Source organism: Syngnathus leptorhynchus, chromosome 5 (assembly GCF_054491065.1).
Source record: "Syngnathus leptorhynchus isolate UIUO chromosome 5, UIUO_Slep, whole genome shotgun sequence".
Taxonomy (NCBI): domain Eukaryota; kingdom Metazoa; phylum Chordata; class Actinopteri; order Syngnathiformes; family Syngnathidae; genus Syngnathus; species Syngnathus leptorhynchus.
The window spans coordinates 9664417-9681007 of NC_141199.1; the positions used below are offsets into that span (position 1 = coordinate 9664417).

The following is a 16591-nucleotide window of genomic DNA, read 5'->3' on the forward strand; positions in this document are numbered from 1 at the left end:
GCAACAACAGTGTGAACTACAGGATAGCAGCCATTGCTCACCAGAAGCTATAATTGTGCATCCAAGAAGAGCATATATTTCAAGAAGCGGTTTTTGGCACGGTTGCCCATGCGGGCTGCCCAGGGCGGCATTTTTTTTTTTTTTTTGTCACGTGGGGGCGGCAAAATGGGTGGTACATGAAAGTGGTTTAGTCTCCTCTTCACCGCTGAGTGACAGTGTTGGGAGGGATGGGAAAACTATCGACTGTTCTTGTCAAGTTCCAGATAAATTAGATGGACAGAAAAAGGTCAAAGCCATCATTCTTAATTTTTCCAAATGATTGCTTTTCTCTGCCAATTTTATGTGTGATAGTTTGATTAAAGTGCATGAAGAATGAGTAAATTTATGTGTCAATTTGGTTATTACATTGTGTTCACTTTATATCAGATATACACCAAAATCAGCATTTAAATACATTTTAATTCGAAATACCAGAATGAGTATTTAAATACATTTTAATTCAAAAGTTAACCATGATAAATAAAAGACCCAATTGATGAGTAAAGCCACTCTTTTGGAAACAGATCGATAGCCATCTCTCTTTGCCAAGCACATATTTGTCATCTGTGAAAATCCCCCAGTTGCTGAAACACCAAAAACTGTTTGTCAGGGATTACACAATTTTAACCTTTTGTGCTTGGGCATGTTCAAAAGATATATTGACCCAGGTGGCTCAAAAAAGTGAACATTTTATTTCAGTAAATGGCTGTACCCAAAAAAATAACACACTATTGTGTAGAATAGAGAGTGTTTATTTGATCTGAGACTCTTTATGCTGACTTTGGAGGATTTAAAGTAAAATTTAAGAAAATTCATGAATGAGAGAAAGTCAGAATACCTGAAGAAACACCATTGCAAATGCATTGACATGTTTTGAGTTCTGATTTTTGGGAATTGTTGCTCATGAAATAGAAACAATATGAAACCAAATGTCGATTTGCATTTGATATACACCAAATTATCCAAATATAGTTACATTTGTTTATTTGAGTGTTTTTAGAGAAATGTGAGTCTTAATTTATTATTTTCATCATTTGAACAAGCCATTGATTTTTAATAGTATCTTTCGTGGATCTTTGCCAATCGAAGCGGTTTGGCAATTGCTGCTGGGAAATGATGTTGCCCTCTGTGGACGCATTGGGAGGAGAGTGGTTGAGAGAGGAATATAAAAGGGGACCGTTGCAGCGCTGAACTCTACATTGCAGTTCAGGATCCAGGAGACCATGTGGAATTCTCCTCTGTGGCTGCTGGCCTCGCTGGCCTTTGCTTATTTGTCTTCTCTGGCCGATGGTGTTCCATTGTAAGTAGACTCACTGTTTAACACTTTTATCTATCTATCTATCTATCTATCTATCTATCTATCTATCTATCTATCTATCTATCTATCTATCTATCTATCTATCTATCTATCTATCTATCTATCTATCTATCTATCTATCTATCTATCTATCTATCTATCTATCTATCTATCTATCTATCTATCTATCTATCTATCTATCTATCTATCTATCTATCTATCTATCTGTCTGTCTGTCTGTCTGTCTGTCTGTCTGTCTGTCTGTCTGTCTATCTGTCTGTCTGTCTGTCTGTCTATCTATCTGTCTGTCTGTCTGTCTGTCTGTCTGTCTGTCTGTCTGTCTGTCTATCTATCTATCTATCTATCTATCTATCTATCTATCTATCTATCTATCTATCTATCTGTCTGTCTGTCTGTCTGTCTGTCTGTCTGTCTAACTATCTATCTGTCTGTCTATCTGTCTGTCTGTCTGTCTGATTACATGCCATCAGGAGCAACTAGGGGTTGCTGGGGATTGAACTTTCAACCTCTGGATTATTAGATGACCACTCTACCACTGATCCACATCGCCCCATTTGAAATGAATTAATAACACTTAGAAACTGTAAACATTGGTTTAGCCATTCACGTAATGATTAGCAGTTAGTTTGCAGTTCCACAAGTCAAGGTAATTTAGTCAAATAGTCATATTTGTTTGATTACATCAAACATGGTAAATAGTGCAGTGATGAAATGCTGTACTTAGCAAATTTTGGATTTTACTCCTTAACAATCAATAGTTGACTCATTGTTTGCAGAGTCCATGTGAGGTTGGGAGCGAGTGAGCTTTTCCTCAGACACAACATGCTGGGGGTTTTCAGACTAGGGTCGTAACATGATCCCAATGATAAGAAAGGGAGGCAAAATGGTGGGGAGAAAATGTATTTGTCAATATTCACTGGAAAATCCTGTTGCAGAGTAAAAAAAAAAAAAAAAAAGATAAAAAAGTTAAGCAAATCCAGCAAGTCTCTCCTTAAAAAAAAAAAAACATTTCACAAAACATTAAAGAAAAACAAATAAAACATGTTTGTAGTATTTGGTGCAGTTACAAAATAAAAATTCATTAATTATAATGACTGAATTTTTGATACAGCTGCATTACTGAGTATGATTATATTGTCTTAGTGTACATAATGCTGTGTAAATTCTTGGCTTCTAATGATTCTCACATGAATGTGCTGCAGGCAGGTGATGTCCGCCCCCAACCTGTTGCGGGTAGGAGCGACAGAAAACATTTTTGTGGAGTGTCAAGACTGCACTGGGGGCGACATAAAGGTGGAAATCAAAGTGATGAACCATCCAACCAAAACCAAAAAGCTTGGCACGGATGTGTCTGTGACCCTTAATAGCGATAACAACTTCCAAGGCATTGGGCAAATTATGGTAAAAGAGACACTGCAAGTAAATTTTTTAAATGTCTCTGAGTACTTAAATACAATCTCTCCTTGCTACTTGTGCTCCTCACGTATTAGATACAAAGCAAGGACTTTAGCAAAGACCCCAACGTGAAGCAGTATGTGTACCTGCAAGCTCAATTCCCTGACCGACTGTTGGAGAAAGTTGTGCTCGTCTCCTTTCAGTCTGGATACATCTTCATCCAGACAGACAAGAATCTCTACACCCCCGACAGCATGGGTGGGTGCGCAAAGCGTGGAGTCATGAACAGCCTTTGGGCTCAAAACAACTGAGAGCACCTAAAACCTGTCTTCCTGTCTTTCAGTGAACTACAGAATCTTCGGAGTGACGCCTACCATGGAGCCGATTGAGCGAGATCAACAAAATGAAGATGAGGCTGCCGCCATAATCATTGAGATGATGGTTAGGAGAAACTTTTCAATGGAATAGTCAAGTTTCAAGTCAAGTTTATTTGTATAGCCCTAAATCACAAGCAGTCTCAAAGGGCTTCACATAGACAAACAATTGACAATTGTTCTCAAAGCATCCCCTGATCTTGGGCTCCCAAAAGGGACAATCGACAATCAGCGTTTTAGAAAGCTGATGATACAGATGAAATGGAATGGATGGATGATCCTGTTCAAAAAGAAACTTGTGTGGTTAATGATGATGTTTGTTCAATGTTCTTTGTCCTTAGACACCCGAAGATGTAGTTTTACCTCTTGAGTTAGTCTTTCTGAAGTCAGGGATGTATTCTGGAAACTTCAAACTTGCTGAGATTGTCAGGTGATTTTTTTGAAATTCTGTTTTCACATATTCTAGATAGTTTTTAATTCAAAAATTGAAAAAAAATGTAACCTGTACAGCTCATAGTTTTAACTCTTCCCACACTGATTTACAAATGTAAATATGAAATTGAAGTGTATGATAAAGAACATAAATGCATGACATTTGATAAAACCTGTTTGTATGGCTGTGTGTAGTCCTGGAGTGTGGAAAGTCGCCGCCAGGTTCCAAAGTCACCCACAACAGACTTTCTATGGAGAGTTTGAAGTTAAAGAGTATGGTGAGACCCGACTGTATTGCAACTGACGTCACAGAAAAAGTGTGTTACTTTTGATCCAATTTGGAACAATCAAATATTTTCCTTATTTTCAGTGCTCCCCAGTTTTGAAGTCAAAATAATACCTTTGGTTCCTTTCTTCTATAAGGATAGCGAAGAGTTCTCTGTCGAAATCAAAGCCACGTAAGTGAAAGTCATTTTGGTGTACTAAAGAGACTCTCTGTGTTTGACATCTCTCGTTGATTTGTGTGTGTTTGATTTAGGTATCTATTCGGCAAAGAGGTAGATGGGACGGCCTTTGTGGTCTTTGGGTTTCTAAAGGATGGCGAAAAGAGAAGTTTTCCTGAATCTCTTCAGAGACCTACTGTAAGTTCAGTAAATTGTAATGCAACTGCATCCGATTTTATTCTTATGGCATCTGTAAAACTGTACAGTACAGTATGTGTACTAATAACACAGATAGAGTATATTTACGTATTCACTGGAAACGGAATCATATTTTTCATTTTTATGATTATTTTATATCGAGCGAGAAATGAAAGAGATGGAACCAAAGCACAGATAAAACATCTTCACATAGAATTCACTTAATTTTTTTATATATATATATCTGTATTTTGGACTTTTAGATCGAGAAAGGCCGTGGAATCGCCACACTCAGAAAAGCACAGATGATAACAACCGTCCCAAACATCGATGATTTGGTGGGAAGTCACATATTTGTGTCTGCTAGCGTTTTGACATTGAGTGGTAAGAAAGTGTTCTGGATTATTTTTCACCAAAGAATCACATCAATGATCTGCAAGGGATGAGCCTCAATTACAATTTAGGTATAAGAGTGCATTTTTTTTCTGTGTTTGTTTTGTGTTTCCAGGTAGTGAATTGGTCGAAGCAGAGTTGAGAGGCATCAGTATCGTCACATCTCCATACACCATTGAGTTCAGGAAGACACCCGCATATTTTAAACCAGGAATGACCTTTGACGTTACGGTAAGTGTATGGAGTATATATGTTCCTTAGTGTTAATTACAACAAAGCAATGACAGTGTCAAAATAGCTTGACTCCAAAAATGTTGTGACTGATATAGTGACCGACTCCACTGTTGATGATAGGGTGATGATAACATTTACGAAAAAATATTTCTATTTCTCTTCTAATGGCAAAACATGGAGGATTTGGTTTATGATATCAATGTAGAATGAAAAACAGTTGAATGTTTGCTGACGAAGCATTCTTTTGTTTCTTGGGGGGGGTGCAGCTTAAGGTTACGAATCCTGATGAAACTCCAGCACGAGGTATCCCTGTGGTGGTGAACCCCGGTGAAGTGGTGGGCTTGACCTCAGACAACGGCATTGCTAAACTCACTGTCAATACAATTTCAAAGGAAACAATTTTGACCATTGACGTAAGTATCTTGCCTGCAAGGAAAGTAACAAAGGATTTGGACAAACAGTGTATGTCAGCTTTTCATAACCTGTTCAATCTTGCATTGTTTGTTAATTTAAAAAACTTTGTGTGCTTGTATCTATTGTTCTATTACAGGCAAGGACCGATAATCCCAAAATCCCCGTGGGAAGGCAAGCAACTGCTACAATGAAAGCCCACCCATACAATGCCAAAAGCAAAAATTACATCCACATAGGTAAGAGGGTAATCCTGCAGTGCGGAAGCATTTTTAGGACGCCATCTTAAGTGTGCTTTTTGCAGGTGTGGACACAGCAGAGCTGGATTTGGGAGATAACTTGAAAATCAACCTCAATTTAAACAAGCCACCAACTCGAGATACTGACATTACATATTTGGTGAGAATCGTTTTAAACCCATTTCTATGCGTGTTTGATAGTTATGATGTTCGTAGATAAACGTTTGTCTCCTAAGGTCATCGGCAGAGGACAACTGGTGAAATTTGGCCGTCATAGGACCATCGGCCAAGTTCTGATCTCCGTCATCATTCCCATCACCAAAGAAATGCTCCCATCATTCCGTATCGTAGCTTACTACCGTCCAGATAACAGCGAAGTGGTGTCAGACTCTATTTGGGTGGATGTCAAGGACTCCTGCATGGGCACGGTAAAATGAACACAAACTTATCAAGTTTTATTTTGAGTATAAATGATTGGTTTGATGATTATATCAGTCAAAAACTCATATCTGATTCTCATTATTTCCCCCTTTTTATTTCAGCTCAAACTGGAATCAACAAGTCGTGCACCATCTTTTCAACCTCGCAAGCTCTATGGACTAAGGGTCACGGGAGACCCAGAGGCCACAGTGGGCTTGGTGGCAGTTGACAAAGGCGTTTATGTTCTGAACAAGAAGTTTCGTCTGACGCAGAAAAAGGCAACCACTTTTGATTTTTTTGTCTTTGTTGGGTGGTCAATATGATCAGTATGGCCAGATGAGGAATATATTTTGGTAAAAGTAACTGAAAATTTTCGTAATTTTAGAGAGATAATTGTGAACAAGACAATCCTGCAAATAGTGTCTAGACAATTCTCATGCTGCAAATTTTAGGAGATTTGTTTTTGCTTCACAGGTGTGGGAGGCTGTGGAAAAGCACGACACTGGCTGCACACCAGGTGGCGGCAAAGATGGAATGAGTGTCTTCTATGACGCTGGACTGGTGTTTGAGACCAACGCTGCACAAGGAACCCCTTACCGACAAGGTGACAGATTTGATTGTCTTTCTGTCTATTTCTTTGTGTATTCAGTTGGAGTGAGGATTCAAATTCCTGCAGATCCAAAGACCCCGATTAGCAAAATGAAAGGTTCTATGTGACCTGAATCAACTATAGAGGCAACATTAGCATAATAACTCAAATAAATTCCTGTCAGATATTGAATTTATTTTAAAAAAAATTATTCATGAAAAAAATCGGCATAGCAGATCGGGCATTTCTCATCCAGGGCAAAAGGGTAGGTCCTTAAACACAACCTGGACTTTGAATATGCTTGATTCTCATCCATGTGGATGGATCAACATTCTTTTATCGTGCAACACTGAGCTATAGTCAAAAACAGACAAATTAGGTCTCACAACATGCAAATTAAAAGAAAAAAAAAAAAGAAAATCCGCCCCTGACTCTCAAATAGGCTTCCTCGAATTAAATTTCTCGCAATAATATCTGCACTTTTTTTTTTTTTTTATTATAAATTGCCAGTCTCCCATTTGATTGAGTTGTGTTCACAAAGCAGATGCCCAACAGTTTATTTCTGGAGTTCATCAGTTTTCATGATTAAACTGTGCTGCATTTCCAGAGCTGAAATGTCCGGCACCCAGCAGGAGTAAACGGGCATCGACTCTGCTACAGGTTACTACAACCTTAGGTAAGGATATCTCGACACTTCTAACCATTGTATGGCAAAAAAAGTGGGAGGAAAAGGAAATCCCGCACTTGCACTAGACAACAAATCATCAATCTACTAATTGTGGCCTCTCTTGTCTTACTCATTTCCTTTGTTTTCAGCAAGTAAATATCAAGGGCTAGAGAGGGATTGCTGTTTGGATGGCATGGCGGAAACGCGGCTCTCATACACTTGTGAAACGCGCAGCGAGTACATCACTGATGGAGCAGAGTGTGTCGCGGCTTTCGTGTATTGCTGCAAAGAACTGGAAGGCCAGAGAGCTGAGATGAAGCAAGACATCACTCTACTAGCTCGAAGTACGTGATGGACACAGACAACAGCGAAATGACAATCTCTCATGACTCTCTGACTTTAAATTTCTTTTTAAGGTGAGAAGAATGAGCACATTTACCAGGACAACATTCAAATTGTTACCCGCACAAATTTCCCTGAAAGCTGGCTTTGGTCTGAGGTCAAACTGCCTGCTTGCCCTCGACATAGACTCAACTGGTAAGAAAATTGGTCGTATCTTCACTCAACACACCAGCTCAGTGGCCTAGTGGTAGAGTGTCCGCCCTGAGACTGGAAGGTTGTGAATTCTGGGTCATACCAAAGACTATATAAATTGCCTCCCTGCTTGGCACTCAGCATTAAGGATTGGAATTGGGGGGTTAGATCACCAAATAATTTCCGAGTGCTCCCTGCTCCCCTCTCTCCCAGGGGATGGATCAAAATCACACGGGGATGGGTTAAATGCAGAGGACAAATTTCACCACACCCAGATGTGTGTGTATGACAATCATTGGGACTTAAACTTTTTTTTTTTTTTTAACACATCCTAAATAGGTACTGTCACTACATCTGCACATCAAATAAGATCCAATGCAAGAGCTGTGTGCAAAGAAAAAACGTCAACACTGTAGAAGATGTGTTCAAGTTCTAGTTTGTTACAAGATAGCCAAGTAGTTTTTATCATATAGCACTCAATTAAACATAGTCCCTGTGGAAAATGATTTATATCAAAATTATATGATACATTATATCTATTTGTTTCTTTTAGTGACACAACATCACTGGAGAGAATGGTTCCCATGCGTGATTCCATAACAACATGGCAGTTTATGGGTATTAGTTTATCCCAAACTCACGGTGAGGCTCCACTCATTTAAAATCAAAAACCGGTTTAGTGGCTCCTTCCGTTGAGCTTTTTTTTTTTTTTATCCAATTACTATCTTATAGGAATCTGTGTCGGTGAACCTTTAGAGGTGATAGTACAGAAGGAATTCTTCATTGACCTCAAGCTTCCTTATTCGGCTGTGCGTGGAGAGCAGATTGAAATCAAGGCAATACTCCACAATTACAGCCCGGACGAAATCACAGTAAGTCTATGTGTGCTCACTCTGCTGGATGACAAGATGAATCTGACGTTCAGTTCTCGGTTGCCATGTGCGGAGACCATAAAACCAGACTATCCCTCAGTTCCTTTCTCCACCTTTGTGTTTGAGGTGCGTGTGGACCTGTTTGAGACAGCGGATGTGTGCAGTGCAGCCTCCAAGCGCTCAAAGTTCAGACAGGAGGTTGAAATGGGGCCCCATACAACGCTAGCTGTACCCTACATCATCATTCCCATGAAGAAAGGAACGTTTGGTATCGAGGTCAAAGCAGCTGTGAGCGGTTCCCATCTCGCTGATGGAATAATGAAGGAGCTGAAAGTGGTGGTAAAGAAACATTTAAGAGTGGCTATCGAAATATTTTATTTATTTGTAAAGTCCCAAAGATCTGCTGTCCTAATCCAACAACAATAATGGGTTTGGAGTAACCAACAAAATAACCATATATTTTATTCTATTTTATTTTTGCTTTTCTAGCCTGAAGGTGTCTTGGTTAAGGTTCCACAGGTAATAGACCTTGACCCTGCTAAAAAAGGAATAGGTGAGTTTCCGCATTCCATTACACTTTCTGAGAAGAACGAATGTTTTCTTTTATAACTTGGCATTTTACCTTCAAACTTGTGTGTGCACACCGTAGATGGTAAACAAGAAGTCATCATCAACAGTCAAATTCCAGATAAAGATGTGGTACCGGGCACAGATTCTGTCACACAAATCTCTGTGATGGGTGAGATATTTGTTTTGGTTTTGGTTTTTTTTGTTGAATCCATCCACTTTTCGATAAATAGACAAAAAGATGTACCGTCACATGATGAAAATAGGACATTGCGCAGCAACAATATAAGCTGGTGTTTTGAACTGCGTATATCTGTGTGCTTGCAGGTAGAGAACAAGTTGGTGTACTTGTGGAAAATGCCATTGCTGGGACATCAATGGGTAGTCTGATTTATCAGCCTAGTGGCTGTGGAGAGCAGAACATGATCCACATGACCCTACCTGTCATTGCAACCACGTATCTGGACAAAACCAACCAGTGGGAAACTGTGGGCTTTCAAAAACGTAATGAAGCACTGCAACACATAAAAACTGGTAAGACATGATATTGGTCAAGGAGCAGAGATTAAATAAATGTCATCAAAATCTCCAATACGCTGAAGATCTCTTGATGAAAGACAATATAATTTAATATCAAGGTGTTTAAAACTCTGTTTTGGGCACAGGCTACAAGAATCAGCTTGCTTACCGAAATAAGGATGGTTCTTTTTCTGTGTGGGCCAAAAGAGCGAGTAGCAGCTGGTGAGTCAAGCAAACATAAAAAAAAAAAAAAAAAAATCGGTCATTCTGTCAAGAACTTTGATATGTAAATGAACATGTGTGCCGGCCTTCTCGACTTTCAGGCTGACAGCTTATGTTGCCAAAGTGTTCGCCATGTCCAACCAGCTGGTGGCAGTGCAAAGAGATGTGATTTGTGATGCTGTCAAGTTTCTTATTCTCCATGCACAGCAACCTGACGGCATGTTTCGAGAAGTGGGCACGGTCGCTCACGGCGAGATGATTGTAAGGGCAATCCTTTTTCATTGCTGTGATTTTTTTTTTTATTGCCAACGATTTTGATCATAACGTGGCTTTGTCTATTTATTGTGTGTGCACGTAGGGTGACGTGAAAGGTGGGGACTCAGACGCCTCAATGACGGCCTTCAATCTCATTGCAATGCAGGAGTCACGCACACTTTGCTCTGCCACTGTTAATGTGAGTACTACCCTACCGACATCTTTTAATTACTGACTCCAAAAATGTTGCATCGGTGTTGAGTGATCAGCTCATCATTTTTTGAAGTGATTGAATTGACTGCTGAAAGTCAGGTCTGAGTCCATCATCAGCACCCCAAGATTTTTAGACTTGGTATTTGTTTTTTGAAAACAGTGACTCAGTTACTTTGGTTTTGTTTTGGTTAGGCTGATGGAAACTGTTTCATCCAGTGGTCACCAAAGAGTGACCTTTGGTAGTTTTATGATCTCATTTCTTACTTTGCGCTCCTTCTCTCCAGAGCTTGGAAGATAGCGAAGCCAAAGCACTTGATTACCTGGAAAAGCGTCTTCCCAGCCTCACCAACCCGTATGCTGTAGCCATAACATCGTATGCTTTAGCAAACAAGGATAAGCTGAACAAGGAGATCCTCTTCAAGTTTGCTTCCCCAGGTGAATTTTGAAACAGTCTTCCTTTCACTTTTGGGTATTTTGTATTCGTGAATAAAAAAATAAATAAATAAATAAAAAAAGTGTCATTCTACCAAAGTAAAACAAATAGTTAATAGTTAATAGAAATAGCAATTGTATTGTGATTACCAGAATAAAGATTTCTTGAAAAAAAAGTTATCACAAAAACAATAATCATTGACTACAGGGAAAAAAAATATGTATCATAAAATATTAATTTCAAGTTATTTCCCTTTGCAGAGTTAAGCCACTGGACGGTACCTAAGGGACATGTATATACACTGGAGGCAACAGCCTATGCTCTTCTGGCTTTGGTCAAGGCCAAGGTATGTGAATTTGTTTAATATAATACAGACAAAAAAACAAACTGGGTTTGAGACTACAGATATGTTCCAATGAATGTAAAAGCAAGTGTTTCCATATTATTAAAACTTGAAATAGTAGGTATTTCCTATACTATATACGGTACATACAATGCAAAGTTTTTTTTTTCTTGTGTTCATTAAGCACTTTGAGGATGCCAGACTTGTGGTGCGATGGTTCAACAAACAGAGAAAGGTGGGCGGAGGCTTTGGATCAACTCAGGTGAGAGAAGATTCAATGTCAATATTCATGTCATCTGGGCTCTGTTGAATCCTTTTCCCATTTTTCCTCCGTTTAGGCTACGATTATAGTGTATCAAGCAATATCGGAATACTGGACCAATGCCAAAGAGCCAGAATATGATCTGAAAGTGGATGTCGACGTGCCGGGCAGATCGTTACCTCTCAAATATAACTTCAACAAGCAAACCTTTCATACCACAAGAACATCTGAAGTGAGAGTGCCTCACATCTCATTTATTTAGCATTCTTGCGACTGTCCAAATATGTTCCTATAAAGGCCTCTGTGTGTATTTTTAACCCACAGATGAAAAGTATTAATCAAGATGTCAAAGTGACAGCCGAAGGTAGTGGAGAAGCAACATTTACAGTAAGTCAACTAATTATGTTTTGGTTAGGCTCAAGTCATATGTAAGTATTCATATGACAGAACTTTATTCATCCCACATGACCTTTTGTTTTATGATGAGGGCTAGATATGGTTTACTATGTCTGCATGTGTGTGTGTGTGTGTGTGTGTGTGTGTGTGTGTGTGTGTGTGTGTGTGTGTGTGTGTGTGTGTGTGTGTGTGTGTGTGTGTGTGTGTGTGTGTGTGTGTGTGTGTGGGCGCGTGCGTGCGTGAGTACGAAAAATTGCATTGCTTAATAATGATGATATAATTTGATCTTGTCAATGTGACAGATGGTGTCGTTGTATTATGCTCTGCCTTCCGAAAAAGAAAGCGACTGTCAGAATTTTGACTTGTCAGTGAAACTTCTTCCAGGTAATTTGAATATTTTGTCATATTTTAAAATTGTATTTGACAATTTGTTCATTCGTCTGGACGTTGTAATTGATTGCATAAAAACATAAATGTTTTTGTCTGATACTGTCTTCCCAGAAAAAATTAGTACCGAAGAGAAGATATACAAGCTAAAAATAGAGGTTATGTAAGTACAATAAGAAAAAGAAGACTAGCAACAGTGAGGTTGCAAAGTTCGATCCTTGTTATTGTTTGTATCATTCCTTTATTTGTTTTTCCATTCAAAACAACCAAATAAGTACTTCATTCCAAAATGAAAAAATGGAAAACGTGATTTTTTGTTTTCACATTAATAACAGCAACAATTTGTGCACAAAATCAGAAACAAGTAATTATCCGTTTTGACCATTTTGTCTTTTGCAACAAATTTGGAGAAACAAATTCCTTACTGTATTTACTTTGTTTTGTTTTGAAAAACAAATGAACAATTGATACACACATTCTTGTCCCCCTCCCTCGGTCCCTTTTTAAAAATCTCAACAAATAAAATGTGATTGTTTCAGTTTCTCAAGAAATACTGCTATGTTTGATGTCTGAGCAGGTATAAAAACAAGGAGCATGATGCATCCATGACAATCTTGGACATTGGCTTGTTGACTGGCTTCCGTGTTGACAACGACGACATGGGCTTGGTATGAACCCTCACAGACAAACCTAGCTTCGAACCACTTCCTGATTGTATGTTTCCACGTAGATGACCAAAGGTCGTGCCCCCACCATTTCAAAGTACGAGATGAACACAGCCTTGTCAGAGAAGGGCTCTCTCATCATCTACCTGGACAAAGTAAGACTCTTCACCTTTGATCATCGACAGCTGCTTGATTTTATTTTTTTGTATCATTCCGCCTCCACAGGTCTCTCATAAGCGTCCTGAGGAAATCAGCTTTAGGATCATCCAGACCCTGAAAGTCGGCATCTTACAACCGGCTGCTGTGTCTGTTTATGAATACTATGATGGCGAGTCACTTTTATAAAGATACCTAGATAGGATTTTTATGGAATAAAATGCAGTGTTTAGTAGAGCAACCATATTTTAACAAATAAAACAATACATACTGTCCATTTTTGCAACAAAACTACTTTGCAGAGAGGCGTTGTGTGAAATTCTACCATCCCGAGAGGAGAGCTGGCCAGCTGCTGAAACTATGCACAAAGAATGAATGTACTTGTGCTGAAGGTAAGATGAAACACAGCTCACCATTCACTCCGACTGTATCGAGGGAATTTTCTGAGAAATACACTTTGTCTGGACAGAATTACATTTGACATTTTTGTAAAGCATTGTTCTCACAGTTGGAAAGCAAGAGTGAACTATTTTTTCCAAATGTTATGAAAATTGCCACCACTGTGTGTAGCTGTAAGAGCCTCCCGGACAGGACACAAACAAACCCTGTCTTCTAGCATCACATCATTACATCAAGTGAATTCATCTCTTTTTTTCCTCCCACACCCAGAGAACTGCAGTCTACAAAAGAAGGGTCAAATCAATAATGATTTCCGTGCACAAAAGTCTTGCGAGAGTACCCCGACGAGCAAGATAGACTTTGGTAAGACAAGTACAGAACAGTGTATTGGTTTTTATTTGTCATTTTAGATGATGGAGAAATTAGTTAGTAAGTTAATAATGTATAACTCGTCTGTCCTCAGTGTACCGCATAGAATTGGAACAATTTCGTGACGGTTTGTCAACTGACATCTACTCAGCACGGCTGACCCAAGTCATCAAAGAAGGTAGGATTTGATTTCAACTGACTGAGAAAATATTCACATTTGCTGAATGTTGATGCTCTCAAACTGAGACTTTGATCAATATATTTGCTTTCTTCTCCCATGTTGCCATCGCAGGAAATAAAGATTTGGGTGCCCAAGGCAAACTACGCACATTCCTCAGTTATCCACACTGCAGGGATGCTTTAGAATTGGACATAGGCAAGTCGTATTTAATCATGGGCTCATCGAAAGATATTCACAGGGATGACGAGACACAAACGTAAGTCCCTATGGGTTTTTTTTTTTTTTTGCATCAATGCTAGTTTTGTTTGATGCACTTGAAACATTAACTTGTTTTCAACCTCCTCTTTTTAGGTTCCATTACATTCTCGGAGAGAAAACGTGGATCGAATACTGGCCTACAGCTGCTGAGTGTCAAACCCAAGATCACAGACCTACTTGCTTAGGCATGGAGCTCCTAAAAAGGAAATATGAAGGTTTTGGATGCGACCAATAGTCAAAATCAAGCTCATCCAATGAAAACGTGTTTTCACTATTCTTTTATGTCATGAAATCTTACACTGTGCCGATTCAAATTAAATGGTTGCTAATCTCACTGTCTGTTTTACTTTGAAATACTGAATTAGACTTAATCCGTGTGATGAGTGGCGAATGATCCATAAAATAATTTATTTTAAAATAGTTTTAAAACTAGATACACTGTACTGTCATAAAAATTCATTAAAAAAAAATACATCGTCACGAGTCGTAACATATCCAGCTTGTTTTGCTGTTATATTAAACAAAAGGAAACTGAGAATCGCGTCAAATTGCCGCATTTTTAGTGTCTGCTAAATGGATCTTAAAAAAACGCTCACAATTATGCACAGCAAGATGCCAAATCTTAGATTAATGCCTAAGCTATGTAAGAATGCTCAGAGTTCTACAGCTCAGCACTGCTGGACCCAGAAAAGGGAAAACATAATGACTTGAATAAAAGACATTTGTTTTCATATGTGTGAACAGTCCCTACTGCCAATGGCAATTTAGAGCTTTGCATGATCAGAAAAGGTTATTCATTGAAAGACGTGCCATTATTTGGAAGGTATAGAATTGTAAATCTCTAGAAATAACTCGAATTTTATGTGTTATATGTATTTCATGCGCCCTGATTGCTTTTGCGGAGCTAAACTTGTTACCTCAGTCATTCTGGAAGAAAAGTGAAGGATCCATTACAAAGGTTTCCTGATAACTCAAAAATCTGATTTCCTCAAACATTATAATTTACAAGTATGCATGTCCAGCAATATTGTAAAAAAACAAACATTATTTTTTGTCATAATAATTGAATATGTATGTACGTCTATTTTTTTTTCCTCTTGATGCTTTGTGCTCGTCATAGTTTTGCTGACAGTATAGCTGCTCTCCTGATTATGAAACAGTGAGGCCAGAAAGGAGCGCATGCAGTAGTGACACAAGCAGTGAGAATCAGCTCACGCTTTCCCCTCCCCTACCTCCTTGCTTTTCTATATTTCATTCATAAAATGCAGCATCACTGGCCACTCCATTTTCACTCTAGCCTAAAGTTGCTAGGCAACAGCAGAAAATAAAACAGAAGGAATGGGGAAGAGGGAAACTTGCTTTCACCCATTTAATCTCTAAATGAAAAGGACCGATGGGAAGTCACTGGACAATCACTGTTTTCCATAATTTCAAATTTCATTTGTTGTGCAAAATTTATGTAGGCATATATGTTTAAAAAATTAAGAAAGTCGAGGGGCAGAGGCATATGAGGTGATTACTGTACACCGTGTACACGGGGGTTACCAAAATGGTGCCTGTGGACGACATATTGTTAAGAACCACACAATCGAGTAGCCCGTAGGTCTTTTCTAAAAAGCAGTTCACCAGTGATGCAATGTGATAGGAATGTTATAGAGGTCATGTCAAAACCAGTATTGAAGAATTAGCTCTCAGTTTCAAAAAGGTAGCTGACCTCTGATTTTTACAGTCAAAGCCCTGCGGGAATTTTTTGCATGAAATGTCTGAAGAAGCAGATCCTGTCATAACGGTTTACTATTATAAATTGTTTAAAAGTGCAATATGTACACTTTTGTCAATTTGACCACATATGGCCTTGTGCAAGAGACCAGTGCAAAATAATCTGTTTCTCTGATTTTGTTATTGTTAGTGACAGGTTGTGTTTCGTTGAGTAAAGTGAGCAATTTTTTTTTTCATTCTATAAAATGAAAACATAAATTGCAAATACAGATATTTGCAGGAGATCGAGAGGGATCAAAAACAGGTCAAACTACCAAAAGGCTCCATTGTTTTTCTTTAATATGCCCCTGTACCCTGCAGATAGCGTGGGTGGCATGATGCATTTTTTTCTCTCGTTAAATACAGTCGGGGCTTCCAATTTTGGATACGCATACAAAGTTATACAGTAGATGATGCGACGCTTCCATTTCGGTTGCTGCAGCAGAAAAGATGCGCTCTCTAGGTGTATCTCCCTCCCGCGTCCGTCTGCCATGCCGCGGACTGCCAAGCCGACCATTCTGACCAACATTTCTAAAAATAGCTTGAGAGGGTTGACGTCACTCGGCGAAACGTGTATGAGTCGCTTAGGGGAACGGTGGGTGGGGGCTACTAAAAGAGTCTGGAGCTCGTTGTCTGTATTTCGAGGGATT

At 38.9% G+C, this 16591-nt stretch overlaps 1 protein-coding gene across 1 annotated transcript; it reads left to right on the forward strand.

Annotated features, from left to right (window-relative positions):
* Positions 1-1197: 1197 nt before the first annotated feature.
* LOC147056792 (complement C3-like) lies at positions 1198-14517 on the forward strand. Its single transcript, XM_085912694.1, has 43 exons — positions 1198-1339; positions 2560-2758; positions 2848-3010; positions 3096-3193; positions 3468-3556; positions 3754-3836; positions 3929-4016; positions 4097-4199; positions 4463-4583; positions 4708-4823; positions 5093-5239; positions 5377-5476; positions 5542-5636; positions 5713-5904; positions 6019-6174; positions 6371-6500; positions 7093-7161; positions 7302-7496; positions 7569-7689; positions 8240-8328; positions 8419-8558; positions 8685-8897; positions 9048-9111; positions 9208-9297; positions 9453-9659; positions 9791-9866; positions 9968-10127; positions 10225-10320; positions 10619-10769; positions 11028-11113; positions 11295-11372; positions 11449-11604; positions 11697-11759; positions 12071-12152; positions 12270-12318; positions 12733-12823; positions 12886-12975; positions 13046-13148; positions 13279-13368; positions 13646-13738; positions 13839-13922; positions 14037-14181; positions 14277-14517. Exons 1-43 carry the CDS (start codon positions 1263-1265, stop codon positions 14416-14418), a joined length of 4980 nt encoding a protein of 1659 aa, XP_085768820.1. The 5' UTR covers positions 1198-1262; the 3' UTR covers positions 14419-14517.
* Positions 14518-16591: the final 2074 nt, after the last annotated feature.

Excerpts from the sequence above, each read along its gene's own strand:
- LOC147056792 (XM_085912694.1), top strand. The coding sequence starts at position 1,263 with ATGTGGAATTCTCCTCTGTGGCTGCTGGCCTCGCTGGCCTTTGCTTAT. Across the intron at positions 4,200-4,462 it reads AATCTCTTCAGAGACCTACT|ATCGAGAAAGGCCGTGGAAT; the intron begins GTAAGTTCAGTA and ends TTGGACTTTTAG. Across the intron at positions 11,605-11,696 it reads ATACCACAAGAACATCTGAA|ATGAAAAGTATTAATCAAGA; the intron begins GTGAGAGTGCCT and ends TTTAACCCACAG.